The 14,089-nt window shown below is 40.4% G+C and overlaps 1 protein-coding gene across 1 annotated transcript in view; it reads right to left on the minus strand.

Moving 5' to 3' along the window:
• The window catches only part of obscna (obscurin, cytoskeletal calmodulin and titin-interacting RhoGEF a), a 46,003-nt gene extending 37,463 nt beyond the window's left edge, over positions 1-8,540 (minus strand). Inside the window, exons 1-16 of the mRNA XM_059340391.1 lie at positions 8,501-8,540; positions 8,142-8,408; positions 7,399-7,560; positions 7,159-7,263; positions 6,800-7,066; positions 5,751-6,020; positions 4,002-4,268; positions 3,609-3,872; positions 3,237-3,503; positions 2,842-3,111; positions 2,487-2,753; positions 2,057-2,323; positions 1,330-1,602; positions 983-1,246; positions 564-830; positions 96-362 (exon numbers count right to left, since the gene is read on the minus strand). Of these exons, the coding sequence (XP_059196374.1) occupies positions 96-362; positions 564-830; positions 983-1,246; positions 1,330-1,602; positions 2,057-2,323; positions 2,487-2,753; positions 2,842-3,111; positions 3,237-3,503; positions 3,609-3,872; positions 4,002-4,268; positions 5,751-6,020; positions 6,800-7,066; positions 7,159-7,263; positions 7,399-7,560; positions 8,142-8,408; positions 8,501-8,540 (3,784 nt within the window). The remainder of the gene's footprint in view (positions 1-95; positions 363-563; positions 831-982; positions 1,247-1,329; positions 1,603-2,056; positions 2,324-2,486; positions 2,754-2,841; positions 3,112-3,236; positions 3,504-3,608; positions 3,873-4,001; positions 4,269-5,750; positions 6,021-6,799; positions 7,067-7,158; positions 7,264-7,398; positions 7,561-8,141; positions 8,409-8,500) is intronic.
• Positions 8,541-14,089: the final 5,549 nt, after the last annotated feature.

Raw genomic sequence — 14,089 nt, forward strand, 5'->3', positions numbered from 1 at the left:
CATGGGTTGAGATGAACAATGATTGGTGATTCATTAATTCATTAAAACCACTAAATCAAACCAATTAGCCAATTGATAAATGAGGTCAGTAATACCAGTGATTTTGACAGTGGCAGATGTCATCTGATCAGCGCACACACAGCTGTAGACCCCGCTGTCGTCAGGGACAGGTTTCCATATCAGAAGCTCCAGGGAGGTCTCCCGCTTCCTGATCTGATGTTTTACTCCATTTCTCAACAGCTCATCTCCCTTTCTCCATTCTACTGGAATTCCAGGTTTGGACAGCTCACAGCGCAGCAGGACATTGATTCCCTCCTCTGCTTGCATGTTCTTTAACTGCTGTACGAATGTAATGGGAATAGCTGGAAAACAAAAGGTGGCACACTGAATCATGGGCATGCATTACATAATAATATGCCAACACATTTTAAACCACAACACACAAAACAATAAAACATCTTAAACAGTATGCCATTTTGGCACTAGAAGTCTGTCAATCAAAACAATAACAAAATGTGAAATGGTAGAGACATTTGAAATTAAAGGAGGAGTTCATGACATACCTTGTACTTTGAGGTTTGCTGTCGTGCGGTGATCTCTGCACTGACAGGAATATTCTCCTGAGTCCTCAGGCTTCAGGGCTTTGATGGTCAGGGTATTGACTGTCTTCCTCTGTTTCATCAGGTACCGGTCTCCAGGCCTGATACTGTCAAAACCTCTCTTCCAGTGGTAGTGGACCCCAGGCAGAGAGTATTCACAGGTCAGGGTCACGGTCTCTCCCTCTTTGGCCTCCACATTCTGCAGAGACTGTGTGAACTCTGCTGGGATAGCTACAATGAGGAGGAAAAACATAATTTGTTCAACAATAAGAAGAAATGCCTGTATAATCCTATATAATCACTCACATCTTTCTTGAATTTAATGTTTGGCAACTGTAAACAATACCAGTACTGTAATAACAGGCACTACATTGCTATCATACCTTTAACAGTTACTACAGCCCTAGTTGTAACAGATCCAGCACTGCATTCATATGCTCCAGCATCATTGTTGCAGACCTCCCGGATCATCAGCCAGGCCTCACAGCCAGAACGATTAGCAGAATACCTTGAGGAGTTCCACATCAGGCAGCCATCTTTGTACCACAGGATGTGACACGGCTTGGATGTCACACAAGACAAAACTAAAGCACCTCCTTCGATAGCCTCGCAGTCTTCGAGTGCTTTAATGATGGTGGGACGCCTCTCTGGCAACAAAAGAAATGAAGCCAAATTGAGAAATGGGACATGAAAAAACACATTAAAACTGCAGGGCAGATTAAAGCCTCACCTCGAACCAACAGTGAGGCATAGGATCTTTTGTCCCCCGCTGCAAAAGAGATAGTGCCGGTATCTTTGCGGGCAAGCTGTCTAAATGTGAGGGTGTGGTAGCCTCCCGGGACCATCTGGATCTCATTGAGCTCATTGGTGTACAGCAGAGTCTCATCCAGATACCACTTGACCCCGATGAAGTCACTGGGACAAATTCGACACCTGAATGTGACCGTGTCGCCCTCAAGACATTCAACATCCTCTAATTCATCCAGGATCAACACCTTCTGACCTGAGAGAATCATAGAAAGGGTGTCAAAGTCAAAAATCCTCATTACATCATATACAGATCACAAGAAGATTTACTGCCAGCTAAACTATTGTTCAGCAGCCTGTCATGCACTCTTCTCTCTCTCTCCTTGAGCAAATTAGCTGTTAATTAGGGAGTTTAGCAGCATTTTCATAAATTAAAGAGTTACATTAACTTCTATTATATTCTTCTTCTATCTGATTCCACATGTTAGCTGTTGCATGAATATTTATTATTTTTTTATTCAGTATTTACTTTGTAAATAAAATTATCATTCAGTTAAAGGGAACAGAATATCCCAGACATTCGCCTGCAACTCATTTGACAATTAAAAGGATCTGCTCCACATACAGTAGCCTCCCTTTAGCCAAACTACAATGAACCTGAATTACAGTGATGCAATGCCCAGTTCTCCCTTCACTATGCATGTTCTCACCCTGCACGGTAAGCTGTGCCCGGCTCTGCATGGTACCGACATCACATGTGTAAACATCCGTGTCCGATTTCTCCAGACCGGTGATGGTCAGGGACAGCACCACGCCCTTCTGCCTGATGACGTACTTCCTACCAGACCTCAGCTCCACCATGCCCCTCAGCCAGGTCACCCGTTTGGCCGTCCGCCTGGTCTCACATTCCAGGGTCACTTTACCCTTTTCCTCTGCCCGTGTGTCTCTTAACTCTCTTGCAAATGTGTGCTGGAGTTCTGAAAGGAATAACGAAGTTTAGTAAATTCAGTTAAGCCTCTCATTTAGTTCTGCAGTAGCTGATCCACATTGTAAAATCAGGCATTACACTTTTTTTGCACAACGCTACATTGTATTGTTCATAGTCCTCATCTTACATTTATTTTTGTAGTTCTCACCTACCTCTGATCTCCAGCTTGGCCCTTGAGGCAACACCTTCAGCCTCACAGCAGTACTCTCCAGAGTCTTTGATGGTGGCGTTCTTAATCACCAATCGTGCCAGATTTTTCTCCACACTCATCTCATATTTGGGGCTCTGCCTTATTAAATAGCCATTTCTTAGCCAACGGATGGTGACTTCTGGTTTAGTGATCTCGCAACTCAGCTCTGCATCTTCGCCTGGCACTGCCTTGACATTCAACAGCTCCCTGAAGATGTGCACTGGCTTCTCTAAAGAAGGGGAGAGGGAAGGGCCATTTGTATAAACGCATCCACCAAATCACTGCTGATCTTTTATCCAAAACAACCAGGTATTCACCTTTAACAAAGAGCATAGTCCTACAGCTCAGGTCTTTAATTGTGAAGACCACATCTCCGGCATCAGTCAGTATAGCATCACTAATAGTCATCTTATAGTTGCGCCCGTTATTGATAACCTGGGTATGGCTGTTGGTGACCACCACCTGGCCATTGATGGTCCAGGAAGGCTCGTCATTGAGATCATGAGAGAGTTGACAATCAAAAGTGCAGCTTTCGCCTTCCAGGACAGATGTTGTCTTTATACGTTGAACAATAGTGATGTGTAAGTCTGTAGACAAAGATATTAACAAAGCAGCTTTATTACAGTAAAATATGAGTGCAGAGAGAGAAACATTTATTACTAAATTACATTATAGCTCTCTCCCAAATAATCAACATTTTCCTACGACTTACCATGCACAATAACTTTGGCCTTGGTCTGGCTGGTGCCCAGGTCACAGGTGTACTGTCCAGCATCATCCTTGCTCAGGGAATGGATGATCAATGCCATAGACTTCCCAAACTGGAGTATCTCGTGTTTATCATCAGCAGTCAGCACCATACCATCCTTCCTCCAAACGGGGGTCACTGTCTCTTTGGAGATTTCACACTGTAGGCAGACTTCCCCTTGCTCTTCTCCTGCTGCATCCTCCAGGGACCTCAGGAACACTGCTGGGCGCTCTGGAGCCAAGATCATTATTCATAAGTGTGCATGTTTCTCAAACAAACTCAAGTTCAGGTATCAGAAAAACTCCAAATCATACACTGTTTTTTCCTCAAGCTGACCTTTGACCTTTAAGGTGGTTGTCTCAGAGAGAAGGCCGGCTTTGAAGGTGATCCTGCTCTCTTGTGGCCGCAGCTTCTTGATTGTGAGGCTGTGCAAAGTGCCCATGTGTTGGATCTTGTTGATGACGTTGCAATAGAGGCGAACATTGTTGAGGAGCCACTCAACATTGGCGACCACATAGTTGAGCTCGCATGAGAATCTAGCGATGCCATCCTCCTCGATTTCCACTGGCTCAAGGTGTTTCACCAGCTTCAGCGTTCGCACTATTATAACAGGGGAATATAAATTGCAGAATCATGAACTGAACATAAAGAGGTTGTTCTAAACAATATTAAATATCCAATAAAGAAATTGTTACTTCCTTTTACTCACACCTCAGTTTTCCCACCTACCTTCTACCTTAACATATGCTGTGCTCTGAGAGCCCCCGGCCATGCAGCGGTACTGTCCTGCATCCATCCCTGTCAGGCCATGAATAGTCAGCTGTGCTCGTTTCCCTTCTCTCTTCATGCTGTATTTGTTTGAGGTCTTCAGAGCCGTACGACCTTTAAACCACCGCACCAGCCTGGGAGAGGGTGCAAACGCACAGCTCAGAGTCACAGAGCTGTTCTCCTTCGCCTCTACATCGTCCAAGTGGCGTGCAACTTGAAGAGGTCGCTCTGGATGGGAGAGATTTAAAGCCAATTATTGATACACTCCTACAAGATAATAAATTAATTCACTTTACTCACTTCATCATTTTCAGAATCATGCAGAAGACATAGGCCTGGGCAATTAATCGAAAAATTAATCGAAATTGACATTAAGAACCAGTACGATGTAATCTTCCCAGTGGCGATTATTTCAATTATTTTTGGAACTCCATGACATGGAAGCAACGTGAAGGAGAACTCAAACAGAACCAACTGAGCAACTCAAGTTTGTAGTCAAGAGGAAAAACGGTTTGCAAGAAATACAAGTTATTTCCTTTTTACTGTTTTAGAGAAGTTGATTTCTACTTTAAAACTAAAATGTGACATTTTCATTCCAGAATCAGAATCAGAATCAGAATCAGAATCAGAATCACTTTATTAGTCCCTTGAAGGGAGATTTGTTTTGCAGCAGGACACACAAGACAAGGTACACAACGATAACATATTAAGACCCAATAAATATCTAATAAAACACAGTCAAAGAAACGCCATACTCATATATAAAATCACTGACACATGTTTGTTGCAGAGCTGATACCCCTAAATGGAGAGTTACTACCTAGTATAGGTAAAAAGTGCAATGTGCAGATGTGCAAGAAGCAGACTTGTGAAGATGAGCAATTTGAGGGCTACTTTCTATTAGTTAAATAAATGGCAGTTGGTATAAATGAGACCTGGAGTCTTTTAGTCCGGTGGAAGAGGAGAGCACACTGGAATGAACATGGTTAACTCTCACACACTGAGTCCTGTTTGTTAAAAAGTCAGTTATCCAACCAATTAGGTTCTGATTCAGCTTAAAATGATGGAGGAGCCTATCAGCAAGTACATGGGGTTGGATAGTGTTAAAAGCTGAGGAGAAGTCCATGAATAAGAGCCTGGCATATGTCTTCTGTCCCTCAAGATGCCTGAACAAAAAGTTTAATAAAGTGACAACTGCATCCTCAACACCTCTGCCACTTCTATATGCAAACTGCAGTGGATCTAGGTGTCGTTCAACATGCAACAAAATTTCAGTTTTGATTATCTTTTCATGATTATCATCATCAGATGCTTTGATTTCAGTTCAATATATTCATCAAATAACCACAAAATAGTTCATCTATGTGTGTTTCCTTCATTTCTTTAAAATCACAAAGATATGCATTCTTTCATTAGAAAAAATATCCCAGCTTTAATAGGGGAGCATATTTACAGTAGAGACCATGTCAGTGAACTATGAGGACAAAAAACAAAATAATCGTCCATTAATCGTAATCGAGGTAAAATGTTCAATTCATGATGATTTTGATATGAGGTCATATTGCCCAGCCCTACTTAACATACATAAGACATAAAGCATTTTTTTTTAAAAGATTAGCAGTCCATTGTAGGGCTAAGTGGCTTGATGCTCTTTTGAGATCAAAATTCAGTCTACCTGCAACAAAACTGCTTACTTGCTATCCAACTCACCTTTGACAGTAAGCTGAGCAGTGGAGCGACTCTTGCCAGCTACAAAGACCACAGGGCCAGACATGGTGCTTTCTGTGGAGGTGAGACAGAGGCTGTGGAGGGTGCCTTCCCTGTCGATGTTCACTGCGGCACAAGGCTCCAACACCTCACCGTTCAGCGTCCACCGGGGAGGCCTCCCGGATTTCAGGCTGGTCTCCACCTGGAACAGTGCTGGCTCCGGCTCCACCACCTCCACTGAGCTCATCCCCCGCACTATGCTGATCGCCTGCTCTGCATGGACAGCCAAAATACACATCACCACAACTGACACAACTCCAAACTGTATAGTTAACATAACAGAAAGACACATGGGCATTACTCATAATATGTAGTAGGCAGTGGTGGAAGAAGTAATCAGATCTTTTACTTAAGTAAAAGTACTAATACCACGCTGTAGAATTACTCCACTACAAGTAAAAGTCCGGCATTCGAAACTTACTGAAGTGAAAGTATAGAAGTATCAGCATCAAAATGTACTTAAAGTATCAAAAGTAAAAGTACTTATCATGCAGAATGGACCCACTCAGACTGTTTAATATATTACACATATATTATTGGATTATTATTATTGATGCATTTATGTAAGCAGTGTTTGAATCTTCTCAAGGTAGGGCTCATTTAAACGACTTAATTTACTGTTATGAGGTTTAATTAAAAAAAATTCTCATCACTTTAAATGTTTCATGTTTTTCATGTTAAATCTTCACCTGAAAAGTAACTAAAGCTGTCAGCTTAATATAGTAAGTAAAAAGTCCAATATTTGCTTCAAAATGTAGCAGAGTAGAAGTATAAAGTAACATAAAATGGAAATACTCAAGAAAGTACAAGTACCTCAAAAAGTACAGTACTTGAGTAAATGTACTTAGTTACTTTCCACCACTGGTAGTAGGCCAGTGATTCCCAGGTCTTCAGTGCCCTGATAATACATCAACTCCCAGTCTATGTTCCAAATGTTTTACTATTCATGATACAAAAGAATGAATGAATTACTGTGACAGCAGGCATCTCACCCTCCACCAGAAGCTGACAAGAGGTGTTGTCATCTCCTGCATCACAGGTGTAAGTATCCTCATCTGAAGAGCAAACGTCATCGATGGTGAGCTGCCTGTAGATGTCTTGGCTGATCAGTTGGTACTTCTTACTGGGCAGCAGCTCCCTCCTGTTTTTGTACCACCTGACCTGCGCATTGGGTCGTGACACCTGGCACTCCAGTAGACCACGGTGGTGATACATGGCGATCTTGACCCTCAGAGGCCGCACTATTTGGACGGGAAGCTCTAAAGAAGGGAGAAACAAGCTGTAAACCTTAAGCAACTTTATTATTTCCTCTATAATGCATGGTGAACTGGATATTAGACAGGTGGTTCACCTGTTACTGTGAGAGTTGCATAGGATGAGACACGCTCTGCGGTGAATCTGATCTCTCCAGCATGCTCTGGCCTGACAGACTTGAATATCAGGGCGTGAGTTTTACCTGCAATCAGATCGAAATCAAATAACTTTTGTGCTTTGTACAGCTTCTTAGCAAAGTTGAGTTTACTATTCAAGTAGCACTGGGGAGTATTTATACGCTTTTGTTTCTGTGGATTCCATGTGGTTGCTCTCTCACCCTGGTGTCTGATCTTGATGTTGTCTCCAGGTCGAATCCGGCAGTCATCTCTGTACCACCGACCATCCAAATCCACCAGGTTAACCTCACACAGGAAGTTCACATGTTGACGTTCCATCGTGTCAACATCCTCCAGCTCCTTTACTATGTGGATGTCCCTCGCTGGCAGAGGATAACCCAACAATGACAATAAGTTCAGTTAAAGCAGCCAAACAAAACTTTAGAAATCTTTTGGTAGCCGCTCTTTGATAGCAGTCATTACAATCATACAGCGATATGTTCATTATGTTTACCATGTTTACCACCTCAGTTTAACATGTGGTATGTTAACATTTCATCATTGACAACACTAAACACAAAGCACAGCTGAGGATTATGGGAATGTCATTTTGCAGGTTCATAAACCAATGTATCGGAAAAATTTAAATTATGACCTGTTGATGGTGGCAGGTGAGAGGTCAGGTGATCAAAGTTATTAAAATCCATCAGCCCAGGATATTTATTTTTCCAAGGATGGCAAAGGCATGACCAAACCAACAAAGGCAGAGTAGGGCAGGTACTGACTTTGTTATCCTTTGAAAAAAAATGGCATCTGTGATATGGCTTTATTTTTTTATTTTTTTGTCAGTGGGAGGAAACAGAGAGGCGTCGACCATCTCTATATACAGTCTGTGTCTTGGTCACATGGACACAGGATTAGAAGCTCTAGAAGACTAGAAGCTCAGTCTAGTTAACCACCTTACCTCTGACACTGAGTCTGCCTGAAGTCTGAATGCCGTTGGCCTGAAAGGAGAACAGGCCCGTGTCTCCCAAAGCCACCCTGTTTAGTATCAGGGAGTGTTTCTTCCCGTGTGTGCTGATGCGACAGTTGGGTTTAGACTTAAGTTGCATCCCATCTCTGGTCCACAGACCCTCGATATAGGCCAGGTTGAGGGTCACTTCAAAGGAGCAGCTCTCGCACTCAGACACCTCCACATCCTCCAAGCCCTTCACCACCTGCAGACGGTTCTCTGGCACACAAACACACACGCAGCATTAGAGATTCAACAGCTCATTTGCTACTACATTGAAATTTACCATTTTATGCAAGAAGATAACTTACTTGCAGCAGCTACTATTCCTCCAGGTATATTGTCTCCCATGCCTCCTGCTCTTCAGTCAGTGTGATTTGGGGAATCTTGTTTGCTTTTTACCACAGTTATCACAGAAGGGCTACAACTATAATATGATGAAAATAGGTATCAGGTAAACGGTCTGGTTCAGAATAAAAACTAGCATTTAGCATCTTTCAGCTACTCTTTTTTGCAATGTATGCCCTGTTTATTTGGGCCAAAATGTCATTTCACATGCCAAACAAATTCCTTTCAGGCTAAGAAGGATATAAACCATCACTTCCAAAATGGCAACACAGGCCTATCGAAATGGATACACATGGCATCACTCTGATATGGTTGATCCCTGCAATGGCATGCCAGTCCCCCTCAGTAATGAAGAGCAGAGTAATCTCTGTCACTTCACGTGGCTGAGCTCAGCACCACCAATATAGACTCAGCTGTGATGCCACCTCCATCCCACTGCATGCACTGAACTGGGAAGAGGGGGATGCTTAAAAAAACAAACGAGCGGCCAAATGAGAACCGCCAATCACTACTGATTTATATATGTGAAACCATGACACACGTTTTGGAGGCTGGCTCCTCCCATCATCATTAGGAGGGTTTTTTTAAGTACTCACAGAGGAGGGTCAGTTTCCCATTACCTACTAGAAAATTTGAAATTTCATTGTGCGTCACACAACCACAACAATACTCAATTTGCCAGTAATTTATTAGATAACCTCTAGGGGCCTAATCAGTTATGTTATCTATTGTTATATTATCTAAGATGAAAATAAACAAGTGATGAGATGAGTAAAGCACAGCTGAGAGAAGATATTGACCTTTCACAAAACTTAAATTAATACAAGTGCGCAGTATATGATTTAACTACTTCCCAAAGTAAACAAATGAAGAAATAATGAAAAAACTTACCAAAATAATACAAGAATCGTCATATAATATCAGATCATCTGCAGCGATTCACCCACCTTCAACTTTGCCAGGGGTTTTCTAGCGAGAATAAATCCTTGCATGTCCTCTTGTCGCAGAAAAACAAAATACTTTCACCTGAAAAAAGAGGATATAAACATCCACCATGGCAAGTGATCAATCCAAGTCTTGTCTAGTTTCACACAAAGCTTTTAAGATTAACAACAAACGTTTAGCCAAAGTAAAGCATGCCTAAGTTTGCAAGCTGCGTCCCTGTCCCCAAAGCTGACGGCCTATAACGCTTTCTCTTTTTTTCTTGCTTTGATGGAGCATAGTGGTGAACAGCTGACATATCTCTCCCCACATACTAACCTCCAAAATAGCCTTCTGTCAGTATGAGGGCAAAGATAGCTATGGTTTAAATGGTGTGAGGCAACTGATGTCCAGCATCAGTGGAACTATCAAAAACAATCAAAATGTATACAAAAGGCTTAGTGTGTTTGATGGTTTTTGTGTGCATGAATGAATGACAGACAAGCTTAGTGCAAATTACTAGGAAGCATCTCAGTAAGTGCTTGTTTGAGATCTCTTCCACCAAAACAACTGGTCCAATACAAAAAAAGAGCATGTGTATTGTCTTTGGTTGATGTAGTTTAATCAAATTCTCTTCACAAGACTTACCCATATCTGTCAGTGGTTAGACAGATCAAAGTGCATGGATCTACACAGGGGGTTTCCACCACTGCTGCAGCTGAAAGGTCACAAAAGATTATATGATATGAAGACCTACACATCCTCTCTTAAATAATCACTCATCAGCATTCCTGTGTGAGGCCATTTACTGACATCAGAGTATGGGATACAATCACACAGCAGCCATGAATTGCAGATATTAAAAGGACAGTTTGAATATTTTTAAAGTGGGTTTGTATGAGGTATTATCCATAGTCAGTGTGTTACCAACAGTAGATGGCAGTCTGCATCATTATATTTAGGATATTTTCCCCGTTTTACCTTGCCATCAGACTGTCATCTGTTTAAGCTCTCTTCAAAGCTACCAGACTCTTATGATAAAAACGGGTAAAATTACTGTTTTTTTTCAAAGAAGTCTGGTGGAATTGATAAGAATATAGATGATGCATTCAGTTCCTCCCTTGCCAGCAAGGTAAAACAGTGGAAATATTTTAAATATAGCAGGCACTGATTAGCGGTGTGATTGCTAATATGTTTTGCTGCAGCCCCCCCATCCACAGCTGTACATGTCTGTCCTAATGCCTGCTTCCCCAAACTGGGGACATGCCAGTCGCCATCTATTGTAGGTGACACACTGACTATGGATACGTACCTCATACAACCCCGCTTCAATAAAGCCGAACTATCCCTTTAATGCCTGAAGCTTCTTCAACTTCAACATGTGTTGGCGTGGGGTGTTTGTTTGCATTAAAACAACAAGGTTTAATTTAGTGGGGTTCCCTCATCCAGACGGAACAAAGCCACTACTGCCCAGCATTGTGTTTGCCTCAGTTTGATAGACAGCTCCATGTGCTACTGAGCACTCCTAAATCCAGTGAAACTTGACAGGATAATCTCTTGGGGCACAAAAAACAAGTTGTCGTCACTGAGAGGGGAACGATGATCTCAGCAGAACATTCATTACAGATTTTAACAGCTTTTTTGGACATTTGAGTGGGAAGTGTTAATAAAAGTATATTCTTGCTTACATATCCCAACAAAACAGGTATTGGATTACTAATTGGTTCATTGGTTCTTGCTTATTTCTAAGCATATTGTCATTTTCCTTTAAGACAAAGCCCAAAGCCTGTGTTCCGTCACAGTGAAGACAGCCAATAGATCAACTTGATATCATGAAATGTGGGCCTTCTCGTGTGTAGCATCCTATTGATGGTGCACAAAGGCTATAAATAGAGTAATGTTAAAGAAACCAAGGCAATGTGAGGATGTGTTGAGTGAATTTAGAACTCGACAAAACAGCTGAACACTCCACCTAATCCTCTGGATCTGTGTTTGGAAACCCTCCCCCTCTGTGTGTCACAATATCTCTGGTCCAGATTCTCTACACCTGACAGCGGTCATATTAGAGGAGGAATATAGAAATGTTCAGCACACACTGCAGCCTTACATACAAAACAGATTAAACACGGTATATCTGCCTACTATGGGTTTATTCACTGTTATTTAGCCTCGAAAGTATTTATTTTTGCAGAAGCATGTTTTAAATTATCCCAAAAATAAAATGTTTCTTGTTGGTACCACATTCTTAAGAATAATAGAAAACCTTGTCAGACTACAAAGATATTTCTTTGAAAAAAAACAAAACTTACCTGTCACCTACCCGTTACTGGGTTTTTTTTAGAAGAAACACATTGGAGTGAACGGTAGATTTAAACACTTATTTTGAAAGTCCCAAACCGGATGTCGAAGGTAGGGTACTCCAGGGTCTCGTGCTGCCGCGTGGATAAAATGTCTCATGTCAAATTAAATAACCCGCTTCCGATTCGGCAGTAACGGGGAAAATTAAGGGAACCTAAACTTACATTGCTGAGCGACCGATCCTCGTTTTGCTTTTGTTTTTATGTTTTAAAATAAAATAAAAAATTATATTTTTTTTATACACCTTACTCTTATGAAAGTGTGTTAGACATTAGGTAGGCCTAGTCTTACCACACACTTTCAGATTGTACAGGCTTTATCCTGTTTTTTTTTAAATAAATTTATACCAGGTCCAGATGGAAAACCATTGTCCCTAGAATGGTCAAATCTGGACTGGAATTTGTGAAATTTTTATTATATTTGTGAAAATGCAATCAGGACAGATTTTGCTTTTTGCTTTTTCTGCTTTTTTTTTTATCAGCCTACTGAATGTAAATATTGAGTGAAATATTGATTATACTGCATTGTTTTGAAATGGAACTCAAGAAGCTGCACTGCTAACAACTAATGGGTATGTGTTTAAATAACATGTATGCATTAATTTCATAATTTCAATCTTCAGAAAAATGGAAAATACACAAAAATATGAATCACTTTATTGAATGCTTGGGGGATTTTTACAGTCTATCAAAGAATCAAAAATTGTAGTTTTTATGGAGGCATTTTTATCCTTAAGGGGTATGAGTGTTTGTATTTTAGCTACAGTTTATTATAGACTTATTACAGTCTAGCTGAGGTTGGACTTGCAAAATTAAAAAACAGAATGCACCATTACCTAAATGTTTTCCATATGCATTTACACTGTCAAAAATAATAAAGAGATTATTAAGACAAAATCTTTCTAGTGAGGCACCTTGGTAAAAAATGTGAATAAAATAACTTTCATACCTAATGTTAAAATTGCATACGGAGATAAGCCCTGCTTCACATCTGACAATGATGGCATGGGGTGTGTGGTCCTGAGGTAGCTTTAGTCCCCTACCAACAACAGGGATCAATAGTTATTAATCTGCAATGTGAATCATTGGGAAAACTGCATGGAAGAACTTTAAATCCTTTTCCTATCCACAAATATGAATGTGCTGATCAGAAATTGTTTATTTGTTGTGTCTATCACAAACCAGGGGAGGGCAGCATATCAACACTGAATACTTTACAGTTACCTTGGCTTTCATAAAGTGCTTGATTATGAGAGCTCTGTGTCTACTGTCTACACATTGATTGCATTCAGATTAAAAGCTCACATACAATTATGATTGAAATTACAAAAATCATAACAAGCCCCTTACCAGCATTCAATGAACCACTGTCGGATTTGTCTTTCATTGTCCTGCTCACGGCGTGACCCTCTACATCTCGTAGTTGGTTTGTGATAGCCAATGATTTCTCCAGGGAAAGGCACCAGGTAATTTGGATCCATGACGTGACATGAAAGTGATTAAACATAATTGTAATTTTATTATTTTAAGAACTATATTAAAGAGGCATAAAGCCGCAGTGTATGTGCAAGAGTAGGGTAGTTAATGCCAAGATTAAGTCTAAAACTGCTAGAGATTGCTTGTGATTACATTAAAATTAATACAAGTTTTGATTTTAGTTTTATTCCATACATACTTAAATTTGTTTGGGGTGCCTTGCTTAGTTGGATAGATAGATAGATAGATAGATAGATAGATAGATAGATAGATAGATAGATAGATAGATAGATAGATAACAAACATAAACAGCAAAAAATAGGCTGCACAGTTTTTATCTGTTGTTGTGTGTGAATGTGTTTGTAAATGTGTTTTAATTTGTGATGTCGTGTCAAAAACAAATTTCTGTTTTTACTGTAGAACAGACAGTAAAGTTGTATGTTATCTTATCTTATCTTATCTTATCTCAATGAGACTTACACCCTATATACATATGAGTTTTGTTTGAGTATTGACATTATATAATCATTAAGTATTGAAAATGAAGACAAACAAACAAAGTGTATAAATAGAAACTTAATAGAGGGATTATAATAATATCTGTGTTTCTGTTTGTTTTGTTTTTCTGTCTTTTCATTTCTTTTTTTTCATCGAAAATAGTTAACGTACATAGACTGGAAGTAAGGATCCACATTTCATACCAGTTGGTGGCGGTAATGAGCCGTAACGTTGTTTGCCAACCGCTATAAAACATCACGAAGAAGAAGGCAAGGCGTTGTATAAAAGAGCCCCGCACCC

This window comes from Centropristis striata, chromosome 9, assembly GCF_030273125.1.
Source record: "Centropristis striata isolate RG_2023a ecotype Rhode Island chromosome 9, C.striata_1.0, whole genome shotgun sequence".
Classification (NCBI taxonomy): Eukaryota; Metazoa; Chordata; class Actinopteri; order Perciformes; family Serranidae; genus Centropristis; species Centropristis striata.